The 18252-nt window shown below is 41.0% G+C and overlaps 1 protein-coding gene across 2 annotated transcripts; it reads left to right on the top strand.

Annotated features, from left to right (window-relative positions):
• The first annotated feature begins 8156 nt into the window (after nucleotides 1-8156).
• plvapa (plasmalemma vesicle associated protein a) lies at nucleotides 8157-13152 on the top strand. 2 transcript variants are annotated; one of them, XM_062404684.1, is made up of 6 exons: nucleotides 8157-8791; nucleotides 9071-9140; nucleotides 9261-9970; nucleotides 10660-12070; nucleotides 12408-12465; nucleotides 12812-13152. In XM_062404684.1, the coding sequence occupies exons 1-6, from the start codon at nucleotides 8396-8398 to the stop codon at nucleotides 12843-12845; spliced, it is 2679 nt and encodes an 892-aa protein (XP_062260668.1). In that variant the 5' UTR covers nucleotides 8157-8395; the 3' UTR covers nucleotides 12846-13152. The 2 variants fall into 2 exon arrangements, with proteins under 2 accessions (XP_062260668.1, XP_062260667.1); XM_062404683.1 differs by having other exon boundaries at nucleotides 9258-9970.
• Nucleotides 13153-18252: the final 5100 nt, after the last annotated feature.

Genomic DNA, 18252 nt, shown 5'->3' with positions numbered 1-18252 from the left:
TGAGCCGGCTGCAGTCAGTGCTATTGTATTAAAGTTATTATATAAAATACCAGAGAAAAACATTGAGAGCAGCAAATGTCTGTCTTTGCTTATAATTATATAACATTGGTTTCATCAGCTAATCTAAGACCTTCCTGGTACAGGGCCCAAAGTGTCGTTCTACACAAAGCAACTGTGTGTTTGTGTGTGTGTGTGTGTGTGTCTGTGTGTGTGTGTGTGTGTGTGTGTGTGTGTGTGTGTGTGTGTGTAAAAGAGACCCAAATGTAGAAGAAAAACCTGATTCTGAAAAATATTGGCACGAGTGTAGACAAGGCGTACAGTGTAAAAAGCTAGATACACCGAATGGGGAAGCATTGTTTCTGCAATAAGCCATCAGCATTATGTCTGATTGTTTTTAGGACAGTGTAAACAAGTAAAGCCAGTATTACCAGGGGCTCTTCTCAATGACAAAACAGCAGGGCCTCTGTTTGAAAAGGACTTCTGTGTCAGAAACGATCACTATCAGAGAGCTACAGTCGCCCTCTCGCACAATCACGTCCGACTCTATCTCGCTTCCTGTGCCTCTGTCAACGGCATTTAGCTTGGGCTCAACAAACTGCAGCAGTTTGACAACAGGTTATCATCCTGACAGTGACACATTCATTTAGTAGATGTAAGATGGAAAGTTTTCAATACTTGATTGTTCGCTATTGCGGACGAAAATAACATTTTTTCAAAAAGATTTCTAAATACAAAAGTAGAACAAACTACAACAATATTGGCAATTATTTTATCAGATTTCTTATATAGCATTTGACAGAGGGAATGTCAGATAGGGAAAAGCATGGTACACTTTGGATCGGAGAGAGAGAGAGAGAGAGAGAGAGAGAGAGAGATGAAAGGGATGCTGTGAATGTCTTGTAATTTCAGCCTTTGTGTGTGTGTGGGGTGTGTGTGTTTGTTTGAGAGATACCACTGGGGGCACGAGTGATGTGACCTTTGAACCGACAGTCAGGAATCTGTTTGCCCGGAGTGAGGAATCCAGCAAAGACAGCAAAAGATGTCGGCCAAGCTGCCAACCTGACACAAACATCTGATCTCACTGACGTAGATACAGAGGAGACAGGGCAAACACTGAAGCTCCACAGTCACATCGAACCAGTCTTCAGATCAAACTAATCAAAAGGTTTGTGTAAATGTTTGTTTTCACATTTGCTGCAGTACCACAATTGTCCACTAGAAAAATGATACATGAATTGTCAGATTCAATACTAATTTACCCATTGCTATGCATCCTGCAAACAGTTGTGTGTTATAGTGTGGTTTAATATTCCAGCCAACAGCCCCCCCCCCCCCCCCCCCATATATTGAGTGACCTGGTATTGTCTGGGATCATAGACTGTATAAAAACAGGGTGGGATAGTTTACCTGTATGAATGTATCGACTACTTTAGTGTAATGTTAAATCAGTTCTATTATTGTTAGAAGATTGTCTTTACTGACAGATGGGTCAGTAAAGACAATCTATCTTGTTTCTATATTTTTACGTGAATTTGTTGAACAATTTCTTTTAAAGAAATATAAGATCTCGAACCACGTCAATTGGTTGAACTTGAACTATTTTGAGGCAAAAGCCTGTAAAGAGGATGTACGTAAGAATGCAAACAGTCAGTTGCTCCCATGAGCCCACATGACAATACAGCAGGAGTCTAGAAAATTCACAGCGAGCAAGTGGGCCTGTTAAGGACGTCTCTAACACGAGATGGACGCTAAACTAAAGAAAAAATCCAAAAAAACAAAAATATCTCAGGATGAAAAAAAGAGCGGTCTACGTTCTCTGTAGAGGCCAACTTGGAAGGATGATGCGATTCGTGACACACTTTTAGAGCTCCTGCTCGTCTGCGTAGCATCACGTAGACACGATTCCGGGCTCCGCCATGTTTGTCTTGTACAGAAGGTTACCACTGGTGTTTCCTTATGTTACTTTTGCCAATGCATTCTGATCACACAAAAGATACCGCTTGGTCCATTGTCCAAACTGTCTTTGTTCAGGTCTTTACTGGGGTGAAAGGTCCCCGAGTGTGTTGTGTAACTGGAGGAACATAATTAACTAGTCATGGATGTAATTTGAAACCGTTCTTTAAGGTTGAGCTGATTGGGATCATAGCATGTGAGCTACTGTTCTAGCGCAGTGTGTGAAAGTTCAGTGGCCTTTTGTTAACATCTAACCCTGAAGATGTCACAACTAAGGCTTCATACAAGTTTTACTTATCATCCTTCGTTTCATAGATTTTTTTTTTTCAAATGCTTGCAAAAACGTTTTTCAAATACGTTTCGTCTGATTTCTTACTTTCATCACTCACATTTTCATACTGTTATATGCAAGTGTTTCCTCTTAGCTGAGCAGAGACAACACATTTGGCAAAGATTTCTCATGTTTAATTCAAAGTTTCCTCCCGATCAATACTTTGTTTCACCATATAAGAATATTTTTGCATCAGCCTCTCTACCAGATTAAAGGGGGCTCAGGGTTTTATGGTAATCCAGATAACTGAGTAAATCAGTTTACTGGAGCACATCCCAGTTTCCCTCAAATGTAAATCACACCTTTCAATGATCCAAAATTGTGAGTGCCTGTGTTTTGTGATGTTGTGTACAATCAACCTTTTGTTGAACTTGTCAGTTGCCCTATAACTCAAATTTAAATTCATCCTAAATTTCCCTTTGGCATTAAATTGTAGGACGTTCTTTCAAAGCTGTGATTATAAGGTGGGTCATCAAGCCCCACCCTTTGGCATTTTCGGGCAGGCCCAAACACGAGCCACCCGGCCGTTGATTCAGTTAACATTTCCACCACTGAAGTTAACCTTTAAGGTCCGTTACAGAGGATCATCCCATAACAAATACTATTTCGCCCCTTTCTCTCCCCCCCCCCCCCCACCACCACCACCCACACGTCTGCATCTCTTAAGCTAGTCCAGCCCCCTGCCCGAGGCATCCCCAGCAACCACTGTAATTCAATATCAGGGTGTTAGCAGCGTGCTCTCAAGCGCATCAGCATATGGAAAGTAGGTCTTTACTTTAAGTAATCATGAGGCGTTAGTGCAGCCTTCTTGCGGGGACGGCGTTTCCATCACGCTCCGATGGCCATCAAATGTTTAGACTTGCTGTGACAGCTTCACCCTGAGACCAGGGTGACCTCTGACCTCTGAGGAATGGACAAGGCTGCAAACAAAAACAGAAGCCTTTTGTGCGGGTCAAAGGAAAAACATCTGCTGGGCTAAGGACACAGAGAGAAGAGGGGGGGTTAACTCTCGGGCGTCACCATTTGGTCTTTTAGCCACCTCGGATGAGAGGTGGCTGATGGCAGCACGCCGAAAGCCACTGTACATCACATGATTACGACGCAAATCCTCCTTATTTCACCCATTAATGCCCCAGCTGCCTCCTTGGCTCAGCGGCAGAAATTGATTAAAAAGAAAAAGCAGATAAATGCAATGTGAGGGGGAATTTTCTTCGCCTCTTATCACATCACCACAGGAGCCACTGGTCACAGGCAGTCTTTCAATTTCAAATTAAATGTGAGCCCGAATGAATGATCTGAGACGATTGCACATCACAGGGGCTGTTGAGAAAAATTCATGTGAACAATTCTGGCTTTGATATCATCATGCATTGTCATGATAAATGAGTGTCTGAGTATTTATTTTTTAAACCCCCTCTGAAGCAATACAGTATCATTTAAATTCAGGCTGACGGGACGCTGCCCACTCAGTAGCTGGAGCGAAGAGAACAAAGAAAGCGTTCCCCTCCTTTCTCCACTTAACACACGTGCAGTTATTTAGCACCGTGTTGTTTATTTGTGTCTGTCCAGTCTGGTGGTCAGCTCAGGCATTTACCACTTCCCCTCTGCCCCCCCCCCCCCTTCACTAACAGACAGCTCTTTCTTCTGGTCGGGCCTCTGATATCCTACACGGATGTGATATGAGTAACCAGATCTTTCAGAGCTATAAGCATCTCTGGAGGGTGTCGTTCAGGCTTCACCACGTAGAAGAAGACCAATTGTCATTTTTATGTCTTATGGAAAAAATAAATTTAGTAATTGGTGATAGCCAAATGTTGGATGAGAAGAGCAATGGGCTTATTTGTCACCAGCTGCTTATATGGGGCTGTAGCCAGGCTAAGCATAAGAGCAGTAAAACAAAAAGGTTGTTACGACCAAATGAAGAAAAAAACAGTAGCACATAATTGAATATTTGAAATAAAATTCCTTTTTTTAATGACATGTATCATGTTAATTTCTCAGCTTTACAGGAAGTAACATTTGCAGTGCTACTTGTCTGTCTTTTAGCAGAATTATTACTGAAACGATTTTCTTAAAACAGAAAAAGAAACACAAACGTTTGAAGCATGAAGTGGTGACATTTTGTGCCGATCTGGACGACAATACTGATTTTCCTTGATCAAATGAGTATTTTTAAGAGAGTGATCTTTATTCAGTTAAGCTGTTGGGACTGAATCATTTTCTTTCCAAGTTGACATCGGCATCCATCAACATTTTACAAGGAGGCGGCAGAAAAATGTCCTGAGCGACTGACATTTGTGTTATCACATACAGCCCCTCCAGAAAATGTCAAGTTAACGTCTGGAGTTCATTCCATATCTGAAATCAGCTTTTCAGAAGGGTAACAAATAATGATTTCAACTATATCAGAGAATAGGTATTTTGCCTGTGTTTAATATAAGATCTTTGCAGGATTTCTGTGTTCATATAAGTGTCTTATTTCAGTACATGTACCATATTAATAAAGTGGCCTGTGGTGTGGTTAATTTAATTTCCTAAGCGTTGAATTTTGAGAATATATTTTACGTTAAGCACTCTTCAACCTCAGCCTGCAGCTTGAAATACTCCAACAATTAATATGATAAAAAAAAATCAAATAAATGGTTATTTGCTTTAGTGAGAAAAATCTGCAGCACTGAATGCACATTTCAGACAGATGTCTATGTCACATATTTACTTGTAGTACAGTTGTAAGTTTAACAATTCAGGAGCGTACACTGTGTGAGAGAGACTCAGTCCATCAAATATTAAATACAAATGTCTGATCAAAAAACTAAAGGCCATGAATATGTAAAATACATCGTCCCCCATCTTCCACCATATTTTCATATTCTCTCTGTTTTACTTGGTTCATTTATTTCTGAAATTATGAATATTATTTTAATATCTTCATCAGTGTTCAGCTGCTGAAGCAATATTTTCCCACTAGGTGGCAGCATGTTCCATAACACTTATTGTGTGTGTGTGTGTTTGTTCATGCATGTTGAATATTGCATTGAGGCTGTTGTCTAACAATACTATCAGTATAAGTGAAAACAGAGGAAAAAAAGGTGTATGTTTACTTTGAGGATGTTATTTCAATAACCACAATTTCTGATTTAAACATGAGCTTAACAGTTACCAGCTTTATAGTTACCTATGATTAAAAAAAAGTAGTTTCCAGCCTTAACCAAAGTTAAGGTCAGTTTCATGTGTGTGTGTGTGTGTACTTACTTGATGTTTTTTTTCTCTTTTCCTATGTCTCAACAGTGTCTTCCAATTCACAGAATTTGTTGTAATGGAGTTCTCAGTAAAATTCTGATGAATTAACAACAGAGTTGTTTATCGGCTAAGGTTCAGTGTGCCACTATTGTTTCTTAGGGTTAATGAGTTTTAGAACTGAAGTCTTAGGCTTGCCATTTGAGCCATTAAAGCCAACACAGGCTGATCTCACTGGAACCTCAGTGTGTGTTGTGTTGGTGTTTGTTTTATTCACATACCAGGATCATACCCTGAGCCGAATGGAGTGGAATGTTCACTGACTATGAAGTCAGGTGTTTTCTTCCAAGTTTCAATATAACAAAACTGAACGACCTGATGAATTACATTTTATGGTCGTGTAATAATTTGTGATTATTTGTATTGTAGATTCTCCTTAAGCAATGTAATGTTCTCCAGCACAATGTACAATGGGAAATAGTAATATCAGGGACATAGTTCCTGCTCAAAACAGAGATCCCATACCAGGGCAAGCAAACCGGACAGGAAACCATCCCTGTAAACACTCTTCAGTTTGTTTTGTGTCTACCAAAACATTTCAGATCTAAACACAGCAGTCACAATAGGGCTCTGTTCCCGCAATACTTGATCCAATGAGGGGTGACGCCCAGAGCCCCCTCCCAAACCTCTTGAAGGGTTCGGATAAGGTTTTTAAAGAAGCAGCGGCCGGTGGCGTGTGGGAGAGGCTGGTTCACCTGTGAAATGCTTTGAAATGAGGGCGTCTCAAAACCACATGGACACTTTCTACAGTTGAGAAATAAACCATATCCAGCTAAATTTCATCTTTAAAATAGAGTTTTTATAATTATCAACCCTTTTATGTCCTAATGAACATAGTTTAAAATGGTATCTCTGATTATCCATATTGTTATGCCTCCATGCCAGCAACAGCCAGAGGCAGACATGTTTTGGGGTTGTCCGTCCCATTCCAGTAAAGTGATTATGTTTTGGTGGTCAAAGGTAAAAGTATTTAGAATATGTAGAAGTATGTATGTATGTATGTATGTATGGTTGGGGAAGGCATACAACTACAGACCAGTAATTCTAGTAGTTAATTAGAGCACTGTCACTGGGAAGGCATTTCGCTATTGAGTTTTCCACATTTTTCAGTGGTTTGAGCAACACAAACACAATGAACCTTCATTTTAACTAGAAGAACTATCACTAAACCTCAGCGGCCCTAGAAATTGAATATCAAGTCAGCCAACTCACGGTAACTGGGATTAGCTCCAGCCCGACTGTGACCTTTACAGAAACAGAGGTAAAGATTGTGAATCGATAGATCGGCTGTTTCACTATTTGTGTTTTCAGTCAAATCTACGTGTATTAAATACAACACTCAGGGAAAAACACTAGATACATTTTAACAGCAATAATATTCGTATTGCTTCAAAATATAAATTGATAAAATAAGAGCGTTATAAATTATTCATCAAGCCTTTCTTCAGTAATTTTAGTTTGCTGTGTTAGAAATGTTGGCAACATCCCACGAATAGATCCAAAATACAAATATAGCTAATGAACAATAAAAACCTCCCTTACCCTTTTTATAGATAGGAAGATATAAACAACCCACTTCAATCTCAATTAAATCAACACTCAGGCTGTTTATGTCTGGTATTTGTCTCTGATATCCTGCGTTTGTTGGCGCCTTTTATCTGAAATCTCATCCTAAAAGTTGCTGCGTGTTTGGCCGTCAACAGTTCCTCTATGAATTACTGCTTCCTGTCAAGATGAGGCCTGGCACATCAACGACGCCTGGCAGGAAAAAGTTGCGACTGTAACTGTCAAACCCTTGAATTTCACTTTATATTGTGTGTGTGTGTGTGTGTGTGTGTGTGTCTGTCCTCTGAGACAGAGGGCAACTTACCCACGTCATCATGTTGGACTGAGACTTGCAGCATCAAAGGGCCACTGGATGAGAACGTCAGGAGAACAAAATGAGCCATTGTCCTCCTGGCCCGCTGTACACCGGAAAACACTGTCCATGATCCCATAAAAAATGTTTTTGGCACGTTAGTGGAGGTGTTACGCACAGCTCCTCTGGTGGGCTCTTCTTGGAACTGTGGGCACAAAGAAAAAGGAAGGTGTTGTCAACCTTAAGGTCTTGTGATCAATGACAAAACATGCTTTTCCAAGATGCACCTGTGTTTTAAAGCTGCATAACAGTTTTTGAAATGTAAATGAAATCAGATTTTATGGTAGGGAAATAATAAACATCTAAATTGTTTTTTTTTGTTTTTAAGAGGCATATGAAACTTTTAATACCAACAGTGAAATGTCTTAATGTTTCGAACACAAACTCAACCTTAAGTTTATGTTTGTTACGGGGACTGATTGGGACAAAGAGCAAGTCCACTTACATCTTAAGGTGAATAAATGTTTAATGTAGCGTGTGCATGTGAGAGACAAAACGGGAGAGAGAGAAGTGTGTGTGTGTGTGTGTGTGTGTGTGTGTGTGTGTGAGAGAGAGCAGGGGGGGCAGCTGATGAAGGGAGGAGACTGAGGCACTTGTGTGAGGCATGGAGAGTTTATAAATCCTCACTCATGTTTACATCTTGGTCACAATCTGATCAGTTCTCATGCTGTCAGCACTGCTGAGAGGAAAGTCTAGCCCAAATGTGCATCGTGTTGGGTTTTCTGTAGAGGAAGCAACACAAGCTTCTGTTAATTTGTAGTGCTGAGCAGGAACGTGTCCATCCTCTGATAGAGTGATGGACCTCATTTAAACTTTGCTAGCTGCTCAGTGATATCCTCGAGCCTCGGCCTGTGCGAGACTATTTCTTCATTGACCCTCCTTGGCTTTCAGCAACCATGTACAGCAGCGGCTACTCCCAGGTCTCCAAGCACGGCCCAGGCGCCCTGAAGAGGACGCAGTACCGCTCCAAGGGCAAGAGCTGTGGCTACTACATGCGCATTGTCTTCTTCTTCTCTTCGCTCATTCAGTCCCTGATCATAGTGAGCCTGGTGCTCTTTCTGGTCTACGGTAAGACGCAGGACTCGGCGTCCACAGAGCGCATTCATGACCTGGAGGAGAGCTTCAGCCGACTCTCCTTAGAGAACGTGGCCCTAAAGGATCAGAGGAAGAACCTGACCAACTTACTCAACACGACCCTGACTCTCAAGGCTCGCAACGACTGGGACCTGGAAAGGTTCCGCCACTTCACCAACATCTCAACATTCTTGATCCAAGACTTTGAAAGGAAACTGGTGAGAAACTAAATCAAGCTTTTTTTCCCCATTGCATATCTAATATGCAAGTTCCTGTCTTGTGTCATTTTATTCATTTTATCATTATTCGACCACTATAGAAATTCAAATATAATTATATCCGAATCAGCCTGGTTTACCAAGTTAAAGAACCACTCAAAACATATTTGTAAGACAGTGTTAAACTTTGAAAAAAGTTCTATGTTTGTTTATATTTCCCAACATGTCTAGAACTAATTACTAAAACACTGATGACTTTTCTTTTCTTAATATGAACAGCAACAGTGCAAACAGGATTTCTTCAGGTGCAGCGCCTCACGCTGTTTCGCTTGTGACTGCTCAACAAGACGTAAGTGTGATATTCCAAACCCCAAAATATTAAAGCAACAAATAAGCTATTTGACTTGTCTCACTTGTTTGGTCTTTCCTGTAAAAAAAATGTAATACACCTTTTTTTTTAAATCAGCAGCAGATAACTGTAACTGTGGCTTGCTGGTTGAGCGGCTGAAAGCTCGGCTTGAGTTAGTGGAGTCCAACTTCACCCAAACGATACAGAGGATGAGGATAGAAGTGGAGCACACCGCCAAAGAGAGGGACAACATTAACCTGGAAGCCATACGTCTGAGGAGGGATAAATCCATACAGGAAAAAGAGCTGCAGTTCAACAAGGAAAAATGTAAAGATGACTTCTTCAAGTCCTTGAGTGGCGTCTCCAATGTCTCCAAGGCTTTCCTCATGAAGATTGAATCCCTCTTCACCACACACCTTGCCTTCCAGCTCACCTGCTCGAAACAGAGGGATTACCTGGAGCAGATCCAGACCAACTGCACCAGCCTGTCCAGAGAAGTGGAGGACAAGTTCCAGCGTTACTTGAACAGTGTGGGAGACCAGGTGTCGGACATCCAAGCTGAGAACAGCCGCCTGAAGGCAGAGAACTGGCGCTTGTCCAGTGACTACCGCGTGTGCACCCAGAACCGCACAGGCCTGATCAAGGAGCACAGAGAGAAGTTAGACAGGCATCAGCAGAAACACGATCAGGAAAAGGAGAGACTCCTGATCGATAAGATGACGTTAAATGGAGAAAAGGAAGTGCTGGTAAACAGTGTCAAATTCAAAATTAAGGAAGTGGAACACCTCACACAGCAAATCAACCATCTCAACATGTCCTGCATGTCTAAGGTAAGAAAAAAAAAACAGCCATGACTAAAGATATGAACATGTTTAAGCTCTTCAGGGTGTAAGGAGCAGCATAACCTTTAGGGACCTCAGGCTGGGCTTTCTGAGCTCTTTAACATTCTTTAGTCATATCTTAAAGAAATATTCACATTTTCACCAACAACAAGCTTCAGGCTGCTGCAGCACATATTGAATGCTGGTGGAAATTCTCTTATAACCCACCCTGTTAAATGTAATCTATCTTCTTACATTTGGGTTGAAATATTGTCATTTTGTGTGCAATGTTTAACTTGCATGGTCAAAATGTGAATGTATAACACCTATTGAAATACATAAATACAAACAAAGCCCATATCAGACTTATGCTCTCAAGATCACACGTAATAGATCGAAGCAGCCTGACAGATTATGGGAAATGATCCAGATCCAAGTGCAGAGGAGGAGGAGGATGTGGGAGCATGTCTGCCTGTAGAGAACAAGAGGAGAGCAGGGTCTGTTGTTATGTTTACTGTCAGTTGCTGTGTTAAAGGAATTATTAAGAGCCTAGCTTTAGATTTAGATTTAGCCCCATGATGTTTCATTTAGGACTCAATATAGTTATTTATGTGTCAATTCAAAACATGTTGCGTGGTGAGATGTTCTGTCCATGGATTTGTTTTTCCTACATTAACATTTCTCTCCTTTAATTTCAGCCAGGGTTTGCCGCTGGGTCGAACTCTCGGACAGGCACATTAAGTCAGTCTGCGTGGGGTGGGTATGGTGGTGGTGGATCCAGCTCTGCTAATGGGGCTCAGCCCAGTAGGACAGGGTCAGGTGGGTTGGGCTCAAGCCTTGGCTCCTCTAGCTCAATCTTCAATAAGCAAGGATCAACTGGGACGGGCTCCTCAAGCTCATCTTTCTTGTCACCTGGGTCGAGTTCAAGCCTTGGCTCCTCTGGATCAATTTTCAATAAGCAAGGATCAACAGGAACGGGCTCCGCAAGCTCATCTTTCTTGTCACCTGGGTCGAGTTCAAGCCTTGGCTCCTCTAGCTCAATCTTCAATAAGCAAGGATCAACTGGGACGGGCTCCGCAAGCTCATCTTTCTTGTCACCTGGGTCGAGTTCAAGCATTGGCTCCTCTGGATCATTGTTCAATAAGCTAGGATCTACTGGGACGGGCTCCTCAAGCTCATCTTTCTTGTCACCTGGGTCAAGTTCAAGTCTTGGCTCCTCTGGATCAATATTCAATAAGCAAGGATCAACAGGAACGGGCTCCGCAAGCTCATCTTTCTTGTCACCTGGGTCGAGTTCGAGCCTTGGCTCCTCTGGATCAATATTCAATAATCTAGGATCTACTGGGACGGGCTCCTCAAGCTCATCTGGGTCGAGTTCAAGCCTTGGCTCCACCGGGTCAGGCCTCAATAGGTTTGGATCATCTGGGAAGAGCTCTTCAAGCTCATCACTTTCATCATCTGGGTCTAGTTCAAGCCTTGGCTCGTCTGGATCCTTGTTCAATAAGCAAGGATCAACTGGCACTGGCTCTTCAAGCTCATCACACTCATCATCTGGGTCTAGTTCAAGCATTGGCTCCTCTGGATCCTTGTTCAATAAGCAAGGATCAACTGGTACTGGCTCTTCAAGCTCATCACACTCATCATTTGGGTCGAGTTCAAGCCTTGGCTCCACAGGGTCAGGACTCAATAAGCCAGGATCAACTGGGGGAGCTTCATCAAACTTAGGATCAGCAGGCTCAAGTTCAAGTCTTAGCTTAAGTGGGATTGGCTCAAATAAGCAAACATCTAGTGTGAGGAGCTCCTCAGGCCTTGGGTCGTCCTCTGGGTCTACAGGGTCAAGTTCAAGTCTTGGCTCAAGTGGGATCGGCTCAAATAAGCCAACGTCAAGTGTGAGGAGCTCCTCAGGCGTTGGTTCATCGTCTGGGTCAACTGGATCCACGAGCAAAACTGTGCCAAATGCATTTTCCTGGTTTGGGTTTGGGAATAATAACGCAGGACAAAGTAAAACAGGAAGTGAAACAGGGAAAGGACCGACAAGTGGGAACAGTAATGGTGGAACTGGCTCCGCTCTTGGTGCAGGACGGTCAAGTGGACTGGGAGGTGGCTCAGGTAAGAATTCAAAAATGTAGTAGCCAGAGTGGGATTATCTATATTTTTTAGTTTTAGTTAAGTTCCATTCAATCACATTCTTTTAATTATAGGTTTGGTTTACCCAGATTAAAAAACTACTTGCACACATACCTCAAGTGGAAATACAGTGATGCAGATCTTTTTTAAAAGCCATTTCAATATTTTGGCTCACAAATAAAATTACATTCACGATGTATTAGTTATTGATAATGATGTAATTAATCAATCTGTTAATCAATAGCTCTGCTTTGTGATGGCTGTAGATCTATGGAAGTATGTATGATCTAATCCCTGTCCTTACTTACTTATTTTACAGTTGATGTCGCTCAGCACCTTCAAGATCTGCAGCGCCTCATCAACCCCTCTGGTCAAGAGTGAGTATGAAGTATTCTTAGCTCTTTTATTTCATTCAGAGCATGCTCAGTGCTGATATGCTATATTTTGTTTGTCTAAAAACGCCCTCTTTATCTCGTCCCACACAATGGACACATGGAGCGTCACACTAATTTGTATAATAAGTAACATCAAGCATTGTCTGCACTTTTTTCCTTGAAGAGTTAGGTCATTTCATGGAATTGTTACAAACGACAAGAATCACAAAGAGAATCCATGAATCTGTAGCCTACTAAAGAACTGTGATGCGTTCACGTTTCACAGCATTATAGGAAGAAAACATTTAATAATTGTCTTCTTTGTTTCTATCTTTTTTTCTGTCTCCAGGGAAAAGCAGGATCTCTCCAGGATGTTGGGTTGAAACATCTTCTCTTGATGAGCCAAACAAAAACAAATCAAGAGGTGTATACTCCATTCTATTACACACAGCATATCATATGCATACGTTGGATATTAAATAAATGTACCTTATAATATACAGTTTATGCTTCAATATGCATTTATTAAAGTAAAAGTTTTAAATAACTTTTGCCCTTTTGAATTAAAATGTGAAAGTGTGTCTCTTAATGATTTGAATCTACACATTTATCAACTTTATCAAGAATAATTAGTATTTTTACAATGTAAATATATGAAAATAAAATCTTTGTTTTAATGTAAGCACATCAGCTGAGCCTCTCTCTTCTTTGAAAAACAAAGCTATTCAAGATATTTTCCTATTCAGATCCGGAAATGACTGTTTGTCCCTTATGTGCGTCACCTATTGTGTGGCTAATTGTCCACAAATGAGTTTACCGACCCCTCTTGTGATGTGTCCACTGAGATTTGCTGGCACCGCCTTTTAATCCATCCACCATGTTTATGTTTACCTGCCAACCTGTCAGCAGGCCGGCAGAGGCAGATGGGCGGAAACTTTGGAAATGCTCTTGTATACATGCTGCTAGAACAATGTTGCATCTCTTAACTGTGGAGAACACGGATATCAATTGCCTACATTAAAACTTCAGACATCTTAGGAAAAACACATGGAGGGGGGGGATATGGATATTGTATTGTATCTGAAGACAGCTCTGACCTTTTAATCAGACTAAATTTAACGGGGCTGTTTGCTTATGTGAAGAAATAAATACCGTTTGTGAGATATGAATTGAAAATATTTTCCTTATAATACTTGAATTGAGTTTTACAGTATGTATTTACATGTTGGATAATATAATCACTCAATGAATTTAAAGGTTTAGTGCAAGATTAAGGTGAAAGGGATCTTTGGCAGTGTTTTCATTAGCGTGGCTTATATAAATTGTAAGAATTGTTGTTTTCTTTACCCTAGAATGGGCCGTTTATATTTTAAATACTTTATATATACAACGAGAGAGGGTCCTCTCTATGGAGGCCACCATGTTATTGAAAATCGTCCAAGCTGGACAAACTAAACACCTTTGAGTTTTTACTACAACTGAGGTTCAGTTTCATATTTGGAAGGAAAGGGTGAGTTGAGGTATTCAGCTCTAATATGAAAAGTCACCTCTAGACGTCACTTAATTCTAAACACTTAAACTTTAATGTGATTTAGAGCAGGACAATATTGCTATGCAGCCAAAATGGAGACAGGGAAGCAAACCATCATGAGAGCAGACAAACATCCTGTTCGTTGTTCTGAGAAAGGACAGGAACACGCGGTTAATTCATGACCCAAAAGTGTCTTGTGTCGGTGCCAATCAATAAATACAGCACTCAAACCTGAGCGAGGGGAGAGGTCTTTCCCGCCTAAAGGATATCCTTTGTTTAACATCAAATGTTTTTCCACATTTGGGATGCAACATACTGCTGGAGTAGTTGTGAGGATATTGAGGGTCAGTTGCCTGGGTATCTTTGGGAATCACTTCATCAGACTAACTGAGACACAGGATGTGTTGAAATACTGGAAACTCATCATGATGCTGTTCCTCTGTGCAAGTATGTTTCCTGTAATCTCAACAAGCTTTCCTGTCAACTCATGTCATTTGTATTTTACCCGTACCGAAAGTGACACAGTTGACCAATGTTCCAACTGACACAGCGGAAAATAAAACATTTTTTAGTTGTACTTTTGACTGTTGTACACACCAGATAGGAAAACATTTCAACAACTACAGTGCAGTGACAATAATAATTAGTTATAGTGCAGAAAATTATATAAAACTAATATGAATCTGTAATATGAACTAGGAAAGTCCATTTTATTTATAAAGCACCTTTCAAAACCAAATTTACAAAGTGCTGAACACAACAAATATTAGGATAAAAACAGGAAATCACAGAGTAGAACACAAACAATAGAAGAATAAGAGCTATACAGAGGGCAAGCAAAAACAATGGAGACATAAGAACTAGACCAAGTTCGAATATTTGCAGAAAAGGTGAGTTTTTAACAACCTATTAATACTGGTGACAGACTCTGCATTTTTTTTTTAAAAGGAAAGATGGTTCCAGACGGTGGGAGCCATGACAGAGAATGCCCGGTCACCTTTAGTTTTTGATCTACAACTCGGTATGACTAGAAGGCCTTGGTCAGTAGACCATAAAGATCTCACCGTGTGCAGGGTACACAATAATTCACAAATATAATGAGCCTGTGTAGTGTGTTGTGGAAATCTTGAAATGAGGTTCTGAGCCAAGTTGTTTTTGTAAGCTTTATTGCAAAGCTTTCTTGAGAAAGGATTGAAGCACAACCAGACGCCACAGGCTTGAGAGGCATGTGATGTAGAATCAGCGATACAAACTGGGTTTTATCATGTAGAACAGGGCCTACGCCCAAAAGTTGTCAAACTGAAACTAACTGGGTTCCTCAAAGTCCAGGACAGTTACTTCTACTACTTCTGCAAAATATGCTTATGAACATATGTATAAAGTTCATATCGAGCCGCACACAAGATGGAACCTTCTGCTGTAGACATAAGCAGAGTGGTTACGAGGTAAATTCACATTACAAGTCATTAAGATCATTTCTAAATTGTATGGAAATGGGCATTCAGTGGTAAGTGATACATTCTGGATGGTTTCGAAGCAGTTGGTCGATGAGGATCAGCCGATCCTCCTGCCACCCTCCCCCTCCCTTCTCCCTACGCAGGAAAGGGAACTGTAATTAATGATTACGACCTCCTTCCTCACCTGGGGTTGCAGGACTGTGACCTCTTTTGTCCGTTGTTGCTAATGTCCCCTTTTTACTGTGACTTCTGATTGCGTATCCGATCCGCTTGGGCTCCCTCGCGGCCCCATGGCTGCCCAGGCTGGTAAAGACATCATGGGGTAAAACCCCTTCCCTTTAGCAGACACTGCAGCATAGAGGCAGGGGAGTGAAAAAATCCTGGAAACAGCTGGGAGGCAAAATAACCCCCAACTCTGGGCGTCCTTTTGTTTTCATAGTCCTTGAGCGCTACCCTGACCTTCACAGTGACCTCTTTGATTGATGGAAAGGAAAACATTGGTCTATTCGATTGTTTCCAAGAGGATGGGTTTGACTTTGTAACCTTAAGCTACAGCATATCCTCAGATTTATGGACAAATCTTTTCCTGTGGTTACTGTAATACCAAAAACAGATTGGCATCAATCAAAGTGAAGCTCTAATGTTTGCAAGCACTATGTTGCATGTGAAGAAAAGTCTTAAAAAAAACCCAACAATACAATTTATTTACTGAATATAATAACCTTAACAAAAATTACAATAAAAACCTTAATTGGAACCGTCAAATATGTATGTGACTCTAAAGCTGAGTTCACAACGGTTTGTCGTCAGCTGCACACTTGTGACTAATGCTGCGTTCCAGACAACTCCGATGTTGGAATTTTCCAACCTCCCACCTGAAAATGTAAAATGGAACACCACTCAAAGTCTGAGTTTGGACTTGTGAGCTCGGGAAAAAAAGATGTATCCCGACTTCACGGAGAAGCAGCTGTCTGATGTCACACAACAATGGCAACACTCATAGAGACATAGATCCTGTAGGGCTGACGCCTGTCTACCCTCTGTTGGACTCTTCGTTTCCTTGTTTGTTTGTCAATAGTGAGTTTTTTTCCCTCCTCTGCTTTGTTTTAGTATGAACGGAGGCTGCACTGGTCAGAGTTGAACCATCTCTTCCCGAGCCAGATAAACATCAGCTTCTCATGGTCAGCCATGTTGTTTTACATGTGACGGCATGCCATCATCGTGCATTGGAATGCTTGGAAGTCAGAATATTAAACATCCGAGTTGTCCGGGACACAGCATTAAACACACGACTTATACACCAGATTCAACAGACTTCAATTTCTAAACCAGCATTTCGGAGATAACATTAAATCGATGCTCTAAGGCATCACATGCTACACTTTATGAGCCATATATAGGCATAGCAATATTTCACTCTATGTGAAAACATAAGGTATCTTACATGCTCACAGTATTATTTTGTTATCCATTGGTCTGTCTGTTTTCTATACAAAACTAGAAAAAAGAACTTTATTAAGAAACAAAGGAATATTTCCTCCAAAGTCATTTAGTGTCCGTCTTGAGCTGAGCTGCTGTGAGCCCAGACCAGCATTGTTTATCCATCCCATTGATTATCCATCACACTCTGTCAAACTTAACTGGGGCTAAACCACAGGCAATCGAGAGAAGATTCCTGGTCGTCTATTGTGCCAAGCAAGAGTAACTCAGCCAAAGCCATTGCAGTCATTGGGGTTTGAGCCCTTAAATCCACTGAGAGACATCAGTCGTTGACCAAAGCTCTTGAAGAAGTGTGTTACAGCTACATGTTGTCAACATGAAGGGAAGATACTTGTAATGCAAAGGCGTAGAATTTTCCCAGAATGTTCCACAGATTTTTATTTCTCCATTTCCAATCATATTTCAATAATACATATTGAGACTCTAATTGACTGGGAACCTGGAGAGGCAGGAGTAAGCAAATCTGAGGATCCACTTCAGCCTTTGAAAAAATACAAAAAAAGGAATAAACCCTGCTAATGTTTTGATTTACGCGTTCATGTTATAATTGAGTAATTTCAGGTACACTTTTCCATTATGTAGCAGCAGCCGGGACGTTCCATGGTGGCTTCACGCCTTAAACTGTGAGCTGCCTCCATCTAGTGGCCATGGTAGTGTATTTCTCTAGTGGAATTGGAGGGAAATTGATGTGAAAACATTATTTTTTTCAGGTGTGAAGGGCTCAGAGAGTTACAAGTCAATCACTCTATATATTGTATAAAGAAATTAGTCTGCAATATTTCTCATAGCTGTTTTAAGGATGCAGTTATGGAAAATCTGACGAGTCAGGTTCATCAGTTTGTTGGCTGAGTTTGTTTTCATTATCGTTCAAGTGCTGACTGATACATATGTAAAATATCTATAACTTTGTTTTGAGTAAATCTGAAGGTGCATGTGAGCAGGTTAGCTTGGCTTAGGGCTAAGAGCATTAATGTGGCTCACTCAGAATGAAATGTGCCAACCAGCATTTCCAAATCTTAGGCAACCAATTAACATATCAAGTTGTTTTAATCTAAACAGGTGTGAAGGCAGTTTGTGGTTTCATGAGGTGTTTGAGATGAACTTTTTCATAGCCGGATGGAGTGAGCCGCAATTAACTACTTCTCTGGCATCCTCACTTGACATTCGCATGTAAGTGAGCCGGCCCAACAGGCGTTGGGAGACAGATAATGTTACTTTTAAACAAAGCCAAGCTAGCCTGGTAACATTATTCCAGCAAATTCTGTGTAACCTTGTCTGTTGTGTTAAGGAACTTGGAGGCAA

The sequence above is a fragment of the Platichthys flesus genome, chromosome 14 (genome assembly GCF_949316205.1).
Source record: "Platichthys flesus chromosome 14, fPlaFle2.1, whole genome shotgun sequence".
NCBI classification, from domain to species: Eukaryota; Metazoa; Chordata; class Actinopteri; order Pleuronectiformes; family Pleuronectidae; genus Platichthys; species Platichthys flesus.
Note: the sequence above shows the minus strand (reverse complement) of the source record. Positions and strands in the feature narration are given on the sequence as shown.

Excerpts from the sequence above, each read along its gene's own strand:
- plvapa (XM_062404683.1), top strand. The coding sequence starts at position 8,396 with ATGTACAGCAGCGGCTACTCCCAGGTCTCCAAGCACGGCCCAGGCGCC. Across the intron at positions 8,792-9,070 it reads AAGACTTTGAAAGGAAACTG|CAACAGTGCAAACAGGATTT; the intron begins GTGAGAAACTAA and ends TAATATGAACAG. Across the intron at positions 9,141-9,257 it reads TTGTGACTGCTCAACAAGAC|CAGCAGATAACTGTAACTGT; the intron begins GTAAGTGTGATA and ends TTTTTAAATCAG.